We start from the raw sequence: 15,889 nt of genomic DNA on the forward strand, positions 1-15,889 counted from the left end.
CCATGGGCCAGGGAGCGCCACCCGCAGACCCTTCGCCCCCCAGCAAGGTGCCGTCTTGTCCCGTTTGCCTACTGCCAGAGCAGCACGAGGTCCTACGGGCGTCACTTTAACAGAGCCCCCAGCAGCTCCCGAACCCGCAGCCACAAACCCACCGGTGCCGATTAACTAGGAAACGCTTTTAAGCGCTTATGGGGCACGGGCGCAGCTCAACGGTGGTGACAAAGGGAAAATCACAAGCTTGTTCCTAATCTTCACCAGGGCAGTAACTCTCCCAGCGAACGCGTTTCCCCCCCCCCCCCCCCCCCCCCGTCGTACTTCTGGCTAATGAGAACGCTGTCTTGTTAGGCCCAGCCCCTCCCATAGGCTCCAGGGGGATTGCTTTGTCTTCCCTATGCTCTTGTTCCATGGTGTAAGGGGGGGTGAGGCAAGTGATGTCACCGGCTCTGGGGCATAGGAGCTATTTAGCCGCTCTCAGAGTCCTCCAGGGCTGACATCTGGGCCTTCTGTTCATGGTCTTGTAGTTATGTCTAAGGGGTTAGTCTGCGGATGGTTTCCAGACTCACAATATGTTTCAGTAACAGTCATAGAGCAAAATCTCCTAACTCCCTCTCTGACGTTGATACACACATTGTAACAGGACAATGATGTTCAGCGAATTATGGCTTTTCAAATGATACCAAACACGGCATACTTTGTACAAAATATCATAACCATACACAAGCGGTGAAGGGGGGGGGGGGAGTTTACAGCGTATTACAATGCGACTGAGGGTGGGGTGTGTCTGTGCCACTAGGCAAAGGGAGGAGCAGTAGAGGGTAAAAGCCAGGCTTTTTACCTTCCAGGCAGTTGGGTGTGAAAGCAGGGGGTCTGGATTCAATTCCCGACACGCCCCAGCTGTTTCAAACTGAGCTGCAGCTCCGTGCAGCGTGAGCCCTTCCAGTGCAGTGTTATGTACAGCTGTTGCCCCACCCCAGAGGAGGCTGCATCTCGGTGCCAGGTGAGAGCGGGAGGGGTGGGGAATCTCACAGCTGGAGTTTAATGTTCCCATAGCTAGAAGTCCATGAACAGTGCCCCCCCTCCCCCACGTGTGATTCTGGCCGGGGGGGGAGGGGGGGCTGGCCCCAGGAGCCTCAGAAGTCGTCATCGTCGCAGATGTCCAGGTAGACATCAAAGGCCTCGCGGTTGCAGTTGCCGTCGGGCGTGAAGACGTATTTGTGGAAGGTGCCGTCCACGCAGATCGCTGCAGGGGGGGACGGACACGGGTGTGAGATAGGGGAGAGAGACCCCTACCCTACCACCCCCCCACCCCGCCCCCACTGACCAATGACGGAGTTGACGGTCTTGGCGGAGCTGCGGCCGAAGGCACAGACGCAGGCCGACTCCGCTGGCACTGTGAAGCTGGCCAGGCTCCACTGCGAGTCCACGTACTGGCCGATCACCGGGCCCACCTTGCCCACGCGTGCCAGCCTGGGGAGAGACGCATCAGGGGGCAGTGGGGGCACCTGAGCAGTGGGTGGGGGGGCCCCGGGGGGTATCTGAGCGGTTGGAGGGGAACCTGGGGGGGGTACCTATGAGGAGCGTGTTGAGGCACAGCGGGGGGGGTCGCAGGAGGTTACCTACGCGGAGCAGGGCGGCGGGGGGACTCGAGGGGGGTACCTACACAGAGCAGTGGTTGAGGCGCAGCGGGGGGGTACCTACATGGAGTGGCAGTTGAGGGGCGGCGGGGGGGTACCTATGGGGCGGGGGGGCTTGAGGGAGGTACCTACGTGGAGCGGCGGTTGAGGGGCGGCGGGGGGTACCTACGCGGGGCGGCTCGAGGGGGGTACCTACGCGGAGCGGCGGTTGAGGGGTGGCGGGGGGTACCTACGCGGGGCGGCTCGAGGGGGGTACCTACACGAGCAGCAGGGGGGCTCGAGGGGGGTACCTACGCGGAGCGGCGGTTGAGGCGCGTGTCCTTGAGGGCGAAGACATGAACCGTCCCCTTGTCGCTCGACGCGCAGAGAAACGACGAGTCGTGGCTGAAGTTGATGCTGTGGAGATTGGGGTGGGGGGGGGGGGTTACCGAGCGCCGCGTGCTCCCCCTGGCAGGGCTCCCCCCCAACAATGCCCCCCCAGGGGATGCTGGGGGGGTCCGTGCCCGGGGCTCTCACCAGTACAGGATGGAGGGGGCAGTGCGGGGGGGGTCCATGCCCAGGGGGCAATGCCAGGGGGGGGTCCGTGCCCGGGACTGTCACCAGTACTGGGTGGAGGGAGCAGTGCACAGGGGGGTCTGGGGGAGGGGGCAGTGCCGGGGGGGTTTGTGGCAGGGGCTCTCACCATACAGGGTGGAGGGGGCAGTGCCGGGGGGGTCCGTGGTGGGGTCTGTGCCTGGGAGAGGGGGCAGTGCTGGGGGGGTCCATGGCAGGGTCGGGGGGGGGGTCTGTGCCCAGGGGGCAGTGCCGGGGTTCACACCAGTACAGGCTGGCGGGGTCTGTGCTAGGGAGATCTGTGCTGGGGGGGGTCCGTGCCCGGGGGCAGGGCCAGGGAGGTCCATGCCCAGGGGGCAGTGCCCGGGGCTCTCACCAGTACAGGGTGGAGGGGGCAGTGCCCAGGGGGGTCCGTGCCTGGGGGAGGGGTCTGTGCCCGGGGGGGTCCATGCCAGGGCTCTCACCAGTACAGCGTGGCCGGGTCCGTGCCCCGGCGCAGCTCCACCAGCTTCTCCTTGCTCTGGGTGTCGAAGAGGCGGATGAGGGTGCCCTGGCGGGAAGCCGACGCCACCACCGTGCCCGGCTGGTTGAGGGAGACGCAGGCGATCTCGCCCTGGTGGGCGTTGATGGTGAACGGTGCCGAGGAGGTGCCCGGCTGGGTGCTCGACAGGTCCTGGGGGTGGGGGTGGGGCTGAGACCGGGCTGCCCTGGTGTGCCCTGCCCCCCACATCTGCCCCCCACAGCCTCACAGTGACCCCCCTCCTGGCCACCCCGTGCTGCCCCTCGCCTCTGCAGGAAAGGGAAATGGATCCCGCTCCCCCTCGTGCCCCCCCACTCACCACCAGCTGCAGGCTGCCACACTTGTGCCCAGGGAACACCAGCAGCTGTTTCTCCAGACTGGGACAGAGATCGCAGAGCCCTGGGGGGGAGAGCAGGAGGCTGGGGGGTGCCAGGCTGGGCAGGGGGCGCCGCGGGGGGGGGGGGGGCGGCGGCGTCATGCTGGGGGGTCTGTACCTTTGGGGTTGTCCCGCGTGTCGAACTCGAAGAGCTTGGTGGGGTTCTCCGGGAAGGAATAAACATAAATACGGTTCCTCAGCACAATGATGATCCTGAAACACAAGAGCCCGGACACCTGGGTTCTCTCCTGGCGAGGGGAGGGGAGTGGGGTCTAGTGGTTAGCGCGGGGAGGGGAGGGGCTGGGAGCCAGGACTCTTAGGACGGAAGAATCCCACACACTGCTACAGACTAGGGACCGAGTGGCTAGGTAGCAGTTCTGCAGAAAAGGACCTGGGGGTCACAGTGGACGAGAAGCTGGATATGAGTCAGCAGTGTGCCCTTGTTGCCAAGAAGGCTAACGGCACATTGGGCTGCATTAGTAAGGGCATTGCCAGCAGATCGAGGGATGTGATCGTTCCCCTCTATTCGGCACTGGTGAGGCCACACCTGGAGTATTGTGTCCAGTTTTGTCCCTCCACTACAGAAGGGATGTGGACAAATTGGAGAGAGTCTAGCGGAGGGTAACAAAAATGATTAGGGGACTGGGGCACATGACTTATGAGGAGAGGCTGAGGGAACTGGGGTTATTCAGTCTGCAGAAGAGAAGAATGAGGGGGGATTTGATAGCAGCTTTCAACCACCTGATGGATGGAGCTCGGCTGCTCTCAGTGGTGGCAGATGACAGAACAAGGAGCGATGGTCTCACGTTGCAATGGGGGAGGTTTAGGTTGGATATTAGGAAACACTATTTCACTAGGAGGGTGGTGAAACACTGGAATGGGTCCCTAGGGAGGTGGTGGAATCTCCTTCCTTGGAAGTTTTTAAGGCCCGGCTTGACGAAGCCCTGGCTGGGATGATTTAGCTGGGGATTGGTCCTGCCTTGAGCAGGGGGTTGGACTAGATACCTCCTGAGGTCCCTTCCAACCCTGAGATTCTATGACTCCTGGGTTCTGTCACCAGCTCTGGGAGGGGAGTGGGGGCTAGTGATTAGAGCAGGGGAGGAGGAAGGTTGGAGCCCGGACGCCTGGGTTCTCTCCCCAGCTCTGGGAGGGGAGTGGGGGCTGGTGATTCGGGGAGGGGGGTTGGGAGGCCGGACGCCTGGGTTCACACTCACTTGTCATGTCTCATGCGCACGGCCAGGGCAGGTTTGGTGAAGGTGAATTCCAGAACCAGCTTGTCTTTGCCACCTTTCCCCTCGCGGGCATCGTCCCAAATCAGCACTGCCGGGGTGCGACATGGGTGAGAGCAGACAGTGCTACCCCCACAACCCCCCCACCCCTCCCAGAGCTGGGGAGAGAACCCAGGAGTCCTGGCTCCCAGTCCCCCCCCCGGGATACATACCTGAGATCTCTGAGAATTTGGGGTTCCCTCCTCCCCCTACAATGGCCAAGAGGTTGGATCGATGCAGCATCTCAACCAGGGCCACGCTGCCCACCTGCTCGTGATCTGGGGGGGTAGAAAATCGGGGTGCAGTCCAATGCCATTTCCAATGCCCCCCCCCCGAGCCAGCCAGGCCCCCCATTCCCTGCCCTCCCCACATCCTTACCCAGGTGCCCTTTCTCCATGAGCGGCTCCACATTGTAGATTCGCACCCCAGACTCCATCGCGCAGCAGAAACAGCCTGGAAGGAGCGGCAGAGAGCGGATTAAACCCCAGCCCACCGCAGGGGAGGGGGCTTCCCGGACGCCTGGGTTCTCCCCCTGGCTCTGGGAGGGGAGTGGGGTTTGGTGGTTAGAGCAGGGGAAGGGGCAGGGTCCCGGACGCCTGGCTTCTCCCCTGGCTCTGGGAGGGGAGTGGGGTTTGGTGGTTAGAGCAGGGGAAGGGGCAGGGTCCCGGACGCCTAGGTTCTCCCCTGGCTCTGGGAGGGGAGTGGGGTTTGGTGTTAGAGCAGGGGAGGGGGCAGGGTCCCGGACGCCTGGGTTCTCCCCCCAGGGCGCAGAGGCGGGGTTCAGGGGGTGCTGCTTACTCTGGTCCTGGTTGAAGCGCAGACTGTTCACCCCGCGTTGCTGCGCCATGCTGCAGGAGCGGTGGATTCTGGGGGGCCCCTCCCGGCTCCGACCAACAGGCAGCTGAAGAGTGGGGGGAGGGGCAGGGGGTGAGAGGAGCATGAGGCTATGCTCCAGCCCCTCATGCCCAGCTGTCTGCCCCCCACCCAGCTCCCTCAACCCCACTGCCCCCCAGGATCGCCCTGCCCCCCAAAATCCCCCACTGTCCTCCCTATACACAGCCTCATGGCCCCCCAAATCCCCCCGCCTGCCACTGTGCCCCAGCCCCCTCACTCCTCCCCGAGTCCCCCACCCCCACCACTATGTTACTATCTGGGTGCCCCCTGCCCCACAGCATTCGCCTTGCCCCCCATCCCCCAAATCCATCTCCCAGACCCGCTGACCCCACAATCCCAACCTCACAGCCCAGCCCCACCTTCCCATTGCCCCCACGAACCCAGCCCCCCTTGCCCCCCCAATCCCAGATGCCCCCTCCTGCCCCACCTGCCCCCACGAACCCAGACCCCCCACCTCCCCCAAGAACCCAGCCCCCCCTGCTCCCCCGATCCCAGACCCCCCACCTCCCCCAAGAACCCAGCCCCCCCTGCCCCCCCGATCCCAGACCCCCCACCTCCCCCAAGAACCCAGCCCCCCCTGCTCCCCCGATCCCAGACCCCCCACGAACCCAGCCCCCCCTGCCCCCCAATCCCAGACCGCCCCCCCGCCCCCAGGCCCTGGTTACCCCGCAGGAAGCGGGGCGGGAGGCAAACACCAGCTGATCTGGTTCTGCCGGGTCACACGGGGGAAGGGACGCTGAGAGTTCGTCACGTGATCGCCCTGGATGATGGGGGAAGCTTTAGCGGCCATGTTCGACGCTGGCAACGGAGCTGCGTTGCCCTTAATAACGCCCGTTGGCAGCCATCTTGGATACTGGCAAATAGCCAAACAGCCCCCCCCCCCCCCATGTCAAATGAAATAGTCACCCCCCCAATGGAGACCTGGGAGCCAGGACTCCTGGGTTCTCTCCCTGGCTCGAGGAGGGGAGGGGAGGGGAGGGGGGGCTGGTGGTTAGAGCAGGGGGGGCTGGGAGCCAGGACTCCTGGGTTCTCTCCCCGGCTCTGGGAGGGGAGGGGGGGCTGGTGGTTAGAGTAGGGGGGGCTGGGAGCCAGGACTCCTGGGTTCTCTCCTGGCTCTGGGAGGGGAGGGGGGGCTGGTGGGTTAGAGCAGGGGGGGGCTGGGAGCCAGGACTCCTGGGTTCTCTCCTGGCTCTGGGAGGGGAGGGGGGGCTGGTGGGTTAGAGCAGGGGGGGGCTGGGAGCCAGGACTCCTGGGTTCTCTCCTGGCTCTGGGAGGGGAGTGGGGGCTGGTAGGTTAGAGCAGGGGAGGCTGGGAGCCAGGACTCCTGGGTTCTCTCCCCGGCTCTGGGAGAGGAGGGGGGGCTGGTGGTTAGAGCAGGGGGGGGCTGGGAGCCAGGACTCCTGGGTTCTCTCCCCGGCTCTGGGAGGGGAGGGGGGGCTGGTGGTTAGAGTAGGGGGGGCTGGGAGCCAGGACTCCTGGGTTCTCTCCTGGCTCTGGGAGGGGAGGGGGGGCTGGTGGGTTAGAGCAGGGGGGTCTGGGATCCAGGACTCCTGGGTTCTCTCCCCAGCTCTGGGAGGGGAGTGGGGGCTGGTGGTTAGAGCAGGGGGATTGTCTCCTGCAGTCTATGCCTGTGCTGCCCCCCCCCTCCCCAAAGCGCCCCCTGGTTGGGCTGGAGCACCCGGGAACTCCTCCCCCCCCCCCCCCCAGTCATTCGTATCTCTCCTCCCCAACACACCCGTGAGAGGTGTGGAAAAGGGGAGGAGCCAATACAGTTACCTGTGCTGGGGTTCAGGGGCACCTGGGCTGAAGAGGGGGAGGGTTTTGTGTCTGATGGGGGCAGGGGGAGAATGATACACTCGCGGGGGGGGGGGGCAGGACCCAGGCAATCCTATGACCTTCCTAATACCCCCCCCCCCCCAGGGTGACCAGACAGCAAGTGTGAAAAATCAGGGACGGGGGGGGTAATAGGAGCCTATATAAGAAAAAGCCCCAAATATCAGGACTGTCTTTATAAAATCAGGACATCTGGTCACACTACCCCTCCCCCCCTGCTCCAAGCCGGGGAGAGAACCCAGGCATCCTGGTTCCCAGCCCCTGCTCTAACCACCAGGCCCCCCTTACTCCCATGCCAGGTGTAATATTAGCTGTGACCTTTCTAGAGGGGCACATGGGTCTCTTTGGAACAGCTCCCTGATTTGTTTTGCTTCCGCTGAGTCGATGTGGGGCTGACCAAGCCCTCCTACCGACACTCCCCAGTGCCCCCCATGCCCCAGGAGCCTGACTCCCAGCCCCCCCTTCTCTAACCCACTTGACCCCCCCCAAGCCCTGAGCCATGGAGCAAAAGCCAACTAAGATACCAGGTAAGGAAGCAAAGAGCTTGACAAAGTACCCTTGCCCTGAGTCGTGTCTAGTGGTTGGGGGGCTGGCAGCCAGGACTCCTGGGTTCTCTCCCTGGCTTTGGGAGGGGAGTGGGGTCTAGTGGTTAGAGCAGGGGGGATGGGAGCCAGGACTCCTGAGTTCTCTCCCCGGCTCTGGGAGGGGAGTGGGGTCTAGTGGTTAGAGCAGGGGGGATGGGCGCCAGGACGCCTGGGTTCTCTCCTTGGCTCGGGGAGGGGAGCAGGATCTGCTGGTTAGAGCGAGTAAAGCCTGGTCCTTTTTAATGTACCCAGCCACATCCTTGGCATTAGTCCTGCTTAGGTGTGAGGCTGCTTGGCTGTCCCCTAGATAGGGAAAATTCCAAGACCCCCCCCCAATTTCCTCCGGGGGGTCCTTTGCTGGGATCCGGCCCTTCCCCGACCTCCCCCAGTCTGCTCCGCTCTTGATGTGATGGTGCTGGAAGATTTACACCTGGGGTGGGTCTGGAGTTGGCCTGCCAGGGCCCCAGACTGGCAGGGGATTCGGAGAGCCTGGGGAAAGCGTCCCCTACCCCCTTCTGCGCTCGGCGGGGGAACATCCTCCCTGATCTCCGGCCTCCCTCTGTGAGGGGGCATCAGCCTTCGGTCCTGCGCCTGGCGCGCTGGCAGGGCTCCAGGGCACGTGGCTGATCAGCACGGGGAACGGGCGGGGGGATTGGAGGCAGGGGACAGGGGACCCACTGTCTGGACAGGCACAGAGTCAGAGCTATGGGGGGCAGGGAATGGGGCAGGGGCCTGTCCCCTCTGGGGGGCGCCGGCTCCCATCCGGCCCCAGGGCAGGGACTGGCTGGCTCAGGGGGGTGGGGAGTGGGGCAGGGGCCTCTCCCCTCTGGGGAGCGCCGGCTCCCACCCGGCCCCAGGGCAGGGACTGGCTGGTTCGGGGGGGGGCGGGGATCAGTGTTATCTGCAGTGTACACAACATGGGGGGTCAGTGATCTCGGTGTCCTGTCTCTCCCCCCGCCCCCGGCAAGCTGCCCAGAGGGTGGGACCGGCTGGTCCCAGGGCAAGGGGCATCCTGTGGGGCTGAGACGCCTGCTGAGCTCCCAGCGGGGCAGGATGTCGGAGGTGGGGGAGCTCACCCAGACACCGCTGCAGAAAGTGTGGATCCCGCATGCCAGCAACCGGCTGCACCAGCGCAGGGGGTGTGAGTGGGGCATGGGGCCTGTCCCCTCTAGGGGGTTCTAGCCCCAGGGTGGGGGGATATGAGGGTGCAGCTTGGTTTGGGGGTCTGGCTTCTAGCCCCCTATCACTAACGGTGTCTGTTCTCCCCCACACAACAGCCGCTGTGCCTCAGTTTACCAATTCACCCACGATGGTGATCCTAGTGGGGCTGCCAGCCCGTGGGAAGACCTATATCTCCAAGAAGCTGACCCACTACCTGAACTGGATTGGGATCCCCACCAAGGGTGAGGTGAGGGGCGGGGCGGGGGACCAGGGCAGCTGGAGTCCATGGAGCTGGCAGGGACAGAGATCTCGGGGGGGGGCAGGTCTCCGATTGTGGGGACAGGGTGGGTGTCTGTTGGGGGAGGATATCCCAGGGAGCTGTGGGGAGGGGCACGGGGACCCCAGCCCACCCCCCACTCTCCCCGCAGTGTTCAACGTGGGGCAGTACCGGCGTGAGGCCGTGCAGACCTACCAGAACTACGAGTTCTTCCGGCCAGATAACCAGGAGGCGATGCACATTCGCAGGTGAGGGAGTGACCCCAGCTGGGGCACTGCTGGGGGGAAGCTTGCGGCGCTGGGGGTGATCCCGCTTGGGGGCACTGCTGGGGGGAAGCTCACAGCGCTGGGGGTGACTCCAGCTGGGGGCACTGCTGGGGGGAAGTTTGCAGCACAGCCTGGGGGAGGGGTGGGGTATGTGTAAGGGTCTCACCCCTCCCCTCCCCTCGCCCCCAGGCAGTGCGCTCTGGCCGCTCTGAAAGACGTCCACATTTACCTGAGCCGGGAGGAGGGACAGGTCGCGGTAAGAGGGCCCCTCCCCCTGCCTCCCCCCAGCCAGACCCATGGGCCCATCTACCCCGGTCTCATGCCTGCTCCTATGTTCAGGTGTTTGACGCCACCAACACGACACGGGAGCGACGGAACATGATCCTGCAGTTCGCCAGCGACCATGGCTACAAGGTGAAGGGAGTGCGGGTGTGTGTGGGGGGGCATCGTTCTGGCCCAAGGCACTGCTGCAGTGGAAGTCCGCAGTACTTTGGGGGCCTTGGCTGGGGGAAGCTCGCAGCGCTCTGAGGACTGCTGTGGGGAAGAGTGCAGCGCTGGGAGGGCCGGTGTCTAGCTGGGGGCACTGCAGGGGGGTAAGGCACAGCACTGGGGGGGTGCTGGGGGCACTGAAGGGGGAAGTGCGCAGCACTGGGATCGGCAGTCACTGTCAGACCCACCTTAACACCCCCCCCAGGTGTTTTTCATCGAGTCCATCTGCGACGACCCGGATATCATCGAGGAGAACATCACAGTGAGAGAAACACCCCCCGGGGACCTGGCTGTCTCAGTGCCCCCCCTGCCCCACAAACAGGGGGATGTGGGTGGCCCGGGGTGTCCCCCCACAAACACACACACCCGGGGAGGGAGGCGGGCGGCCCAGGGTGTGTCCCCCCCCACACACACACACACGGGGGGGAGGCGGGCGGCCCGGGGTGTCCCCCCCCACACACACACACACCCCGGGGGGGAGGCGGGCGGCCGGGGTGTCCCCCCCCCAACACACACACCCCGGGGGGGGAGGCGGGCGACCGGGGTGTCCCCCCCCCCCAACACACACACCCCGGGGGGGGGAGGCGGGCGACCGGGGTGTCCCCCCCCCAACACACACATCCCGGGGGGGAGGCGGGCGACCGGGGTGTCCCCCCCCAACACACACACCCCGGGGGGGAGGCGGGCGACCGGGGTGTCCCCCCACACACACACACCCCGGGGGGGAGGCGGGCGGCCGGGGTGTCCCCCCACACACACACACACGTGGGGGGGGCGCACCCCTCAACTCCGGGCCCATCTCCCTGGTGTCCCCCCTGCAGCAAGTGAAGCTGAGCAGTCCGGACTACAAGGACTGTAACCGGGAGGAGGTGGTGGAGGATTTCCTCAAGCGCATCGAGTGCTACCAGCTCCACTACCAGCCCCTGGACGACAAGCTGGACAGGTGAGACCCCCCTTCCGCTCCGAGCGGGGCGAGAACCCAGGCGTCCTGGCTCCCAGACCCCCCCACTCCCCTCCCAGAGTCAGGGAGAGAACCCAGGAGTCCTGGCTCCCAGCCCCCCCTGCTCTAACCACTAGACCCCACTCCCCTCCCAGAGCCAGGGAGTGAACCCAGGAGTCCTGGCTCCCAGCCCCCCCCCACTGCCCTCCCAGACCTGGGACCCAGGCGTCCTGACCCCCTGCTCATCCCCCCCCAGCGCCCTGTCCTACATCAAGATCTTCAACGTGGGGCTGCGGTACCTGGTGAACCGGGTGCAGGACCACGTGCAGAGCCGCACCGTGTACTACCTGATGAACATCCACGTCACGCCGCGCGCCATCTACCTGACCCGGCACGGCGAGAGCCGGCACAACCTGCAGGGGCGCATCGGGGGCGACTCGGGGCTCTCCCCCCGTGGCAAGCAGGTGGGGGCGGGGCACGGGGGCGACTCGGGGCTCTCCCCCCGCGGCAAGCAGGTGGGGGCGGGGCACGGGGGCGACTCGGGGCTCTCCCCCCGCGGCAAGCAGGTGGGGGCAGGGCACGGGGGCGATTTGGGGCTTGGCGGAGGGAGAGCTCAGTGGTTTGAGCGTTGGCCTGCTAAACTCAGGGTGGTGAGTTCAATCCTTGAGGGGGCCATTTAGGGATCTGGGGCAAAAATCTGTCTGGGGATTGGTCCTGCTTTGAGCAGGGGGTGGGACTAGATCCCTCCTGAGGTCCCTTCCAACCCTGAGATTCTAGGATTCTCCCCCCACAGCAAGCAGGTGGGGGCGGGGCCTGGGGGCGCCTCGGGGCTCTCCCCCCGCGGCAAGCAGGTGGGGCAGGGATCGGGGGCTGGCACTGGCGCCCATTGCAAAGAGGAGACTTGGGGGTGGGGATTGGATGACAGTGGCACCCCCAGAGTGCAAACGTTTGGGGGGGCTGGAAAACTGTACCCCCATAGCAAGTGGGTATGGAGGAGGGGGCCCATAGCAAGCAGGTTTGGGGGACTAGGATGGGGCAGTTGCTGCCAGGGGATCAGGGCTCTCCCATTCCAGAAGCAGCGACACAGGGAGGGGAGCCAGTGCCTCCCTGGCTGGGGGACGGGGGTCACCCCCTCTCCACCCCCCTAGTTTGCCTCCGCCCTGGCCGGCTTCATCGAGAGCCAGAACATCCGGGAGCTCAAGGTGTGGACCAGCCACATGAAGCGGACGATCCAGACGGCCGAGGCCCTGCATGTGCCCTACGAGCAGTGGAAGGCGCTGAACGAGATTGACGCGGTGAGAACCCAGGTGTCCGGGCCCCCCATCCCTGCTCTAACCCACTAGATCCCCCCCTTCCCTCTCAGAGGTGGGGATGAAACCTGAGCGTCCGGCCACCCCTGTGTAACGGCGTGGGGTGTTTCAGGGCGTCTGTGAGGAGATGTCCTATGAGGAGATCCAGGCCCATCACCCGGAGGAGTTTGCCCTGCGTGATCAAGACAAGTACCGATACCGATATCCCAAAGGGGAGGTAAGGGGGGTGCCCTACACCCTGACTGGAGTGGGATGAAGGGGGCGGGGGATTCACTTGTCAGTAACCCAGGAAACTCCCTGCCACATGATCTTGGAGGCAAATTATAGTGACAGACATAAATAACCTTTGGAACTCACTGCCACTGTGTATTTCCAGGGGGGATGAATTTAGCAGCACACTCAGACTGTGGAACTTCTTGCCAGCAAGTGGTCCCAGGAGTTTAGTGATGGGTCTCCTGCCGGGGGGTATTCCTAAAGGGAATGAATTTGGCAACACACTTAGCCTGTGGAATTCCCTGCCCCATGATGCAGGGGGGCAAGTTTTTTCACACGCACAATGATCCCATGGAACTTCCTGCCACTGGAGAATCTATGGGCAGATTTGGGTGATGATTGTTAACCTGTGCCGGGGGCGGAGGAGGAGGAGGGAGGCAGCGTCTCTCTCATTGGCATCAGCCCCCCCTCCACAATTGTCCCCAGTCATACGAGGACCTGGTGCAGCGGCTGGAGCCCGTCATCATGGAGCTGGAGCGGCAGGAGAATGTGCTGGTGATCTGCCATCAGGCCGTCATGCGCTGCCTGCTGGCCTACTTCCTGGACAAGAGCGCAGGTACCCCCCCCAGCTACCTCCTCCCAGCCCCCTACCGCTCTAGCTGTAACCCCCATATCTATCGTTCATAGATGGCCGTGTAAGGTATCCGAGGAAAGGTCATGATGTGCTGAACCCCATCGTTCGGTCCAAATATGTACCTCGTTAACGTGGAAGAGGTTGAGACTTATTGAAATATGCTGTAAGTCTGGGGGTCGGCCACTGCCGGTTCTCCGGTGACCCACACCCAGGCGGGCGCTCAACGACCCTACCTCAGCAAGGGGGCTGTGAGCAAGGGATTTACAGTGATGTCAGAGGGCATCACGCTGGGGGATTGCTCTTCTCTGACACGTCTGGGCTGGTGTTTGCCAGGCCCAGGGACTGAGGGTAGAAAACAGAGGACAGGGGCATCATGCTCTGGCCTTTCTCCTCCCCGCCTACGCTGGAAGCAGCAGGAACACGGGGAAGATCGAGACTTGAACTGAGGAGACTGGCCCCAAGCTTAAGGGGGAAGCCTGCGTATGAAGGACAGTAACGTACCTGCAACGTCCAGGGGGTGAGAGAAACTGCTTGGTCCAAATCCCGCTCGGTCTAATAAGGTTTGGGACCCAGACAATGTGCTTCCCTTTTATGTTCTTTGGCGAGTCTCTGACCTTTTCTGCCTCTCCCCTTAATTCTCCAGCCCCGAACGTCTCTCACTGCTCTGCTAGTGGCAAGCAGCCGCTCCAGGCCCATGCCCCGGCCCCCCAGCAAAGGGCCACGCATGCTCTCCCAGCCGCTCACAAACAGATACAGGGCGACACTTGTGCATCCCTCAGTCCCAGCCTTGCACCCCAGAAATGTGCGGCTCACGCTGCTCAGGACCCCCCTGAACAGTGCAAACGTCAGTCGTTCCATCAACGGGTAACGAACTCGCCCCTGCCTTTGTTAACCTGAGGAGAGCGCCCCCGCCACGCTGGCTTTAAACCGTTAAAACAAGGGCATTAACGAGAGCAGGAGAGCTGTCCAGTCACACAGGCACAAGAGTCAGAACTGGCTACCAGGATAAAAGCACCAGCTAACTCGTAAACTTTACCAAGCAAAAGGTCTCTCACCCCATAACTTTCAGCGGTCCCTGCTAAGGGGAAAGCCATCCAGTTCGGACCAGTCCTCCCAGTTCACTGATGGGTTTTTGATCCCGTGTGTAGAGATGGGGGAGCAGAGGGAGCCACTCTTCTTATATCCTGACCCTTTTCACTGAAAAAGTCCCTGCCGGCTCATGGGTTCCATGGCATACTCTGCAAACTGTCCTTTAGATCAACTGTCCATGCCTTTGTCTAGCCCTTCTCCCCTTCTGCTGAATGTCCAATGAGACAGGACATGGCTTTAACACTTCGCTGGCCAGTGTCTCTCTGTCCCTGGGAAATTGGCTTGTGAGTATTGCCCAGAATTATAACACATCAGTAACAATCATATAGCCAAATCTCATAACTCCCTATACAATGTTGATACAACATTGTAACAGGACAACGATGTTCAGCGGATTATGACTTTTCAAAGTATACCTCATGAGGCATGCTTTATACAAAATATAACCACCACATAAAAGTGGTGAATATGGGGAACAGTGTGTCCCATGGGCTGAATCCTGTGCACCCCAAAACTCCCCCATCTAACTGCCCTCTTCTCTCCCCACAGAGGAGCTGCCCTATCTGAAATGCCCACTTCACACTGTGCTCAAACTGACCCCCGTGGCATACGGTGAGTGCATCTCCATCCACCACGGGCTGGTCCCGCTGCCCTCAGACAGGTGCCAGATCCCTCTGGGTCCGTTCGTGTCCTACTGGCAGGTCCCCCCCCAAAACCTTGGGGACCAGACCCAGTTATACGCCCTGCCCCAGGGAGGAAAGGGGGGCGCATGGATCTCTCTGCTCTAATCTAGGGGCCTTCTCCTTTATGGGGTGCTGGCAGGTTGTCAAGTGGAGTCCATTTTCCTCAACGTGGAGGCCGTGAACACGCACCGGGAGCGCCCCCAGGTGAGTGGCTTCCTCCCCTGCCCCCAAGTTGGGGGGCTAGGCCAGTGCACTCTCCCAGTCCTGATCGCACTGAGGGACACCAGGAAACTGACAAAAGCCCATGTGAAATTAACACCCTCCACGCCTGGATCCCAGCTTCTGCTGTCCCCTCCAACCCTCCCCCACCTTGGGAGGGGGAAGCAGATCTGCATCCCCCCAACCATTTCCTCTATCTCCCCCCTGCCACCCCCATCTCAGCACCTGCCCCCCCTTACCAGCACTACTGGAGCCCACCAAATGGCCCTGCTTGGAAGATCTTGGTCTGGCAGTTCTCACAGCTTGGGGTGCAGGTGTAGTCAATTCAGCCCCCCTTAACCAGGCTGTACCCCCTTCCTGCCCCCCATCCCACTACACAGCCACTAAACTCCGTGTGTAACCTGTGCTAACCCCATTAACATCCTGGGGGTGCACCTGACACCCAACCTGACAGCAGGGGTCCATCACAGACACCCCTGCCTGAGATCAGGGCTCCAGGCATCACACAGCCCTAATGAGACAGCCCCTGCCCCAGAGAACAATCTAAATGATCAGGGGTAGGGAGGGGAAACCCCCACGCTCTCAAAGCCATGGGACCAGGCCCAGCTCCAGCCAGCAAGGCCTGCGTAACCCTGTGCCTCCCGGATCTCGTTGCAGAATGTCGACGTGACGCGGGAGCCTGAGGAAGCACTGGGCACGGTGCCCCCCCACTATTAACTGCTCCTGCCCATTAAAGCCGGTTCTCTCCTTTGCCACGGCTGTGTAGTTGGTGCTGTTCTCCCCAGGAGGGTGGTGAAGCTAGACTGGGGCCTCTGGCCCCGGCTCCTGGAGACACGGATTTCCGCATGACCTTGGCTTTTAATTGGTTTCTAGCCCACAGCGAGCCTGAGCCAGTCGCTTGGCAAGGGGGTGCTGCCCCGAGCAAGGCTGCCTGAGTCTGCAGAGAG

At 63.0% G+C, this 15,889-nt stretch overlaps 2 protein-coding genes across 4 annotated transcripts; one reads left to right on the top strand and one right to left on the bottom strand.

Annotated features, from left to right (window-relative positions):
- Nucleotides 1-647: 647 nt before the first annotated feature.
- Nucleotides 648-5,990, bottom strand: WDR45 (WD repeat domain 45). Its single transcript, XM_054014844.1, has 11 exons — nucleotides 5,910-5,990; nucleotides 5,149-5,251; nucleotides 4,729-4,803; nucleotides 4,524-4,628; nucleotides 4,297-4,402; nucleotides 3,201-3,295; nucleotides 3,026-3,105; nucleotides 2,651-2,859; nucleotides 1,929-2,030; nucleotides 1,322-1,467; nucleotides 648-1,240 (listed from the first exon to the last, which is right to left on the bottom strand). The coding sequence occupies exons 2-11, from the start codon at nucleotides 5,195-5,197 to the stop codon at nucleotides 1,131-1,133; spliced, it is 1,077 nt and encodes a 358-aa protein (XP_053870819.1). The 5' UTR covers nucleotides 5,198-5,251; nucleotides 5,910-5,990; the 3' UTR covers nucleotides 648-1,130.
- Nucleotides 5,991-7,436: 1,446 nt separating this feature from the next.
- PFKFB1 (6-phosphofructo-2-kinase/fructose-2,6-biphosphatase 1) lies at nucleotides 7,437-15,693 on the top strand. Of its 3 annotated transcripts, none has more exons than XM_054014748.1 (14): nucleotides 7,437-7,604; nucleotides 8,939-9,064; nucleotides 9,251-9,347; nucleotides 9,555-9,621; nucleotides 9,705-9,779; nucleotides 10,060-10,116; nucleotides 10,676-10,797; nucleotides 11,051-11,258; nucleotides 11,943-12,089; nucleotides 12,217-12,321; nucleotides 12,804-12,933; nucleotides 14,590-14,652; nucleotides 14,863-14,927; nucleotides 15,600-15,693. In XM_054014748.1, the coding sequence occupies exons 1-14, from the start codon at nucleotides 7,577-7,579 to the stop codon at nucleotides 15,657-15,659; spliced, it is 1,350 nt and encodes a 449-aa protein (XP_053870723.1). In that variant the 5' UTR covers nucleotides 7,437-7,576; the 3' UTR covers nucleotides 15,660-15,693. The 3 variants fall into 3 exon arrangements, with proteins under 3 accessions (XP_053870723.1, XP_053870722.1, XP_053870724.1); XM_054014747.1 differs by lacking the exon at nucleotides 7,437-7,604 and adding an exon at nucleotides 8,672-8,802; XM_054014749.1 differs by lacking the exon at nucleotides 7,437-7,604 and adding an exon at nucleotides 8,686-8,723.
- Nucleotides 15,694-15,889: the final 196 nt, after the last annotated feature.

Source organism: Malaclemys terrapin (assembly GCF_027887155.1).
Source record: "Malaclemys terrapin pileata isolate rMalTer1 chromosome 20 unlocalized genomic scaffold, rMalTer1.hap1 SUPER_20_unloc_1, whole genome shotgun sequence".
Taxonomy (NCBI): domain Eukaryota; kingdom Metazoa; phylum Chordata; order Testudines; family Emydidae; genus Malaclemys; species Malaclemys terrapin.

Coding starts and splice junctions, on each gene's coding strand:
- PFKFB1 (XM_054014747.1), top strand. CDS start 8,715: ATGTCGGAGGTGGGGGAGCTCACCCAGACACCGCTGCAGAAAGTGTGG. Junction 9,622..9,704: donor GGGAGGAGGGACAGGTCGCG/GTAAGAGGGCCC, acceptor TCCTATGTTCAG/GTGTTTGACGCCACCAACAC. Junction 11,259..11,942: donor TCTCCCCCCGTGGCAAGCAG/GTGGGGGCGGGG, acceptor CCACCCCCCTAG/TTTGCCTCCGCCCTGGCCGG.
- WDR45 (XM_054014844.1), bottom strand. CDS start 5,197: ATGGCGCAGCAACGCGGGGTGAACAGTCTGCGCTTCAACCAGGACCAG. Junction 4,804..5,148: donor GCGCTTCAACCAGGACCAGA/GTAAGCAGCACC, acceptor CGCTCCTTCCAG/GCTGTTTCTGCTGCGCGATG. Junction 4,403..4,523: donor CAAATTCTCAGAGATCTCAG/GTATGTATCCCG, acceptor GCACCCCGGCAG/TGCTGATTTGGGACGATGCC.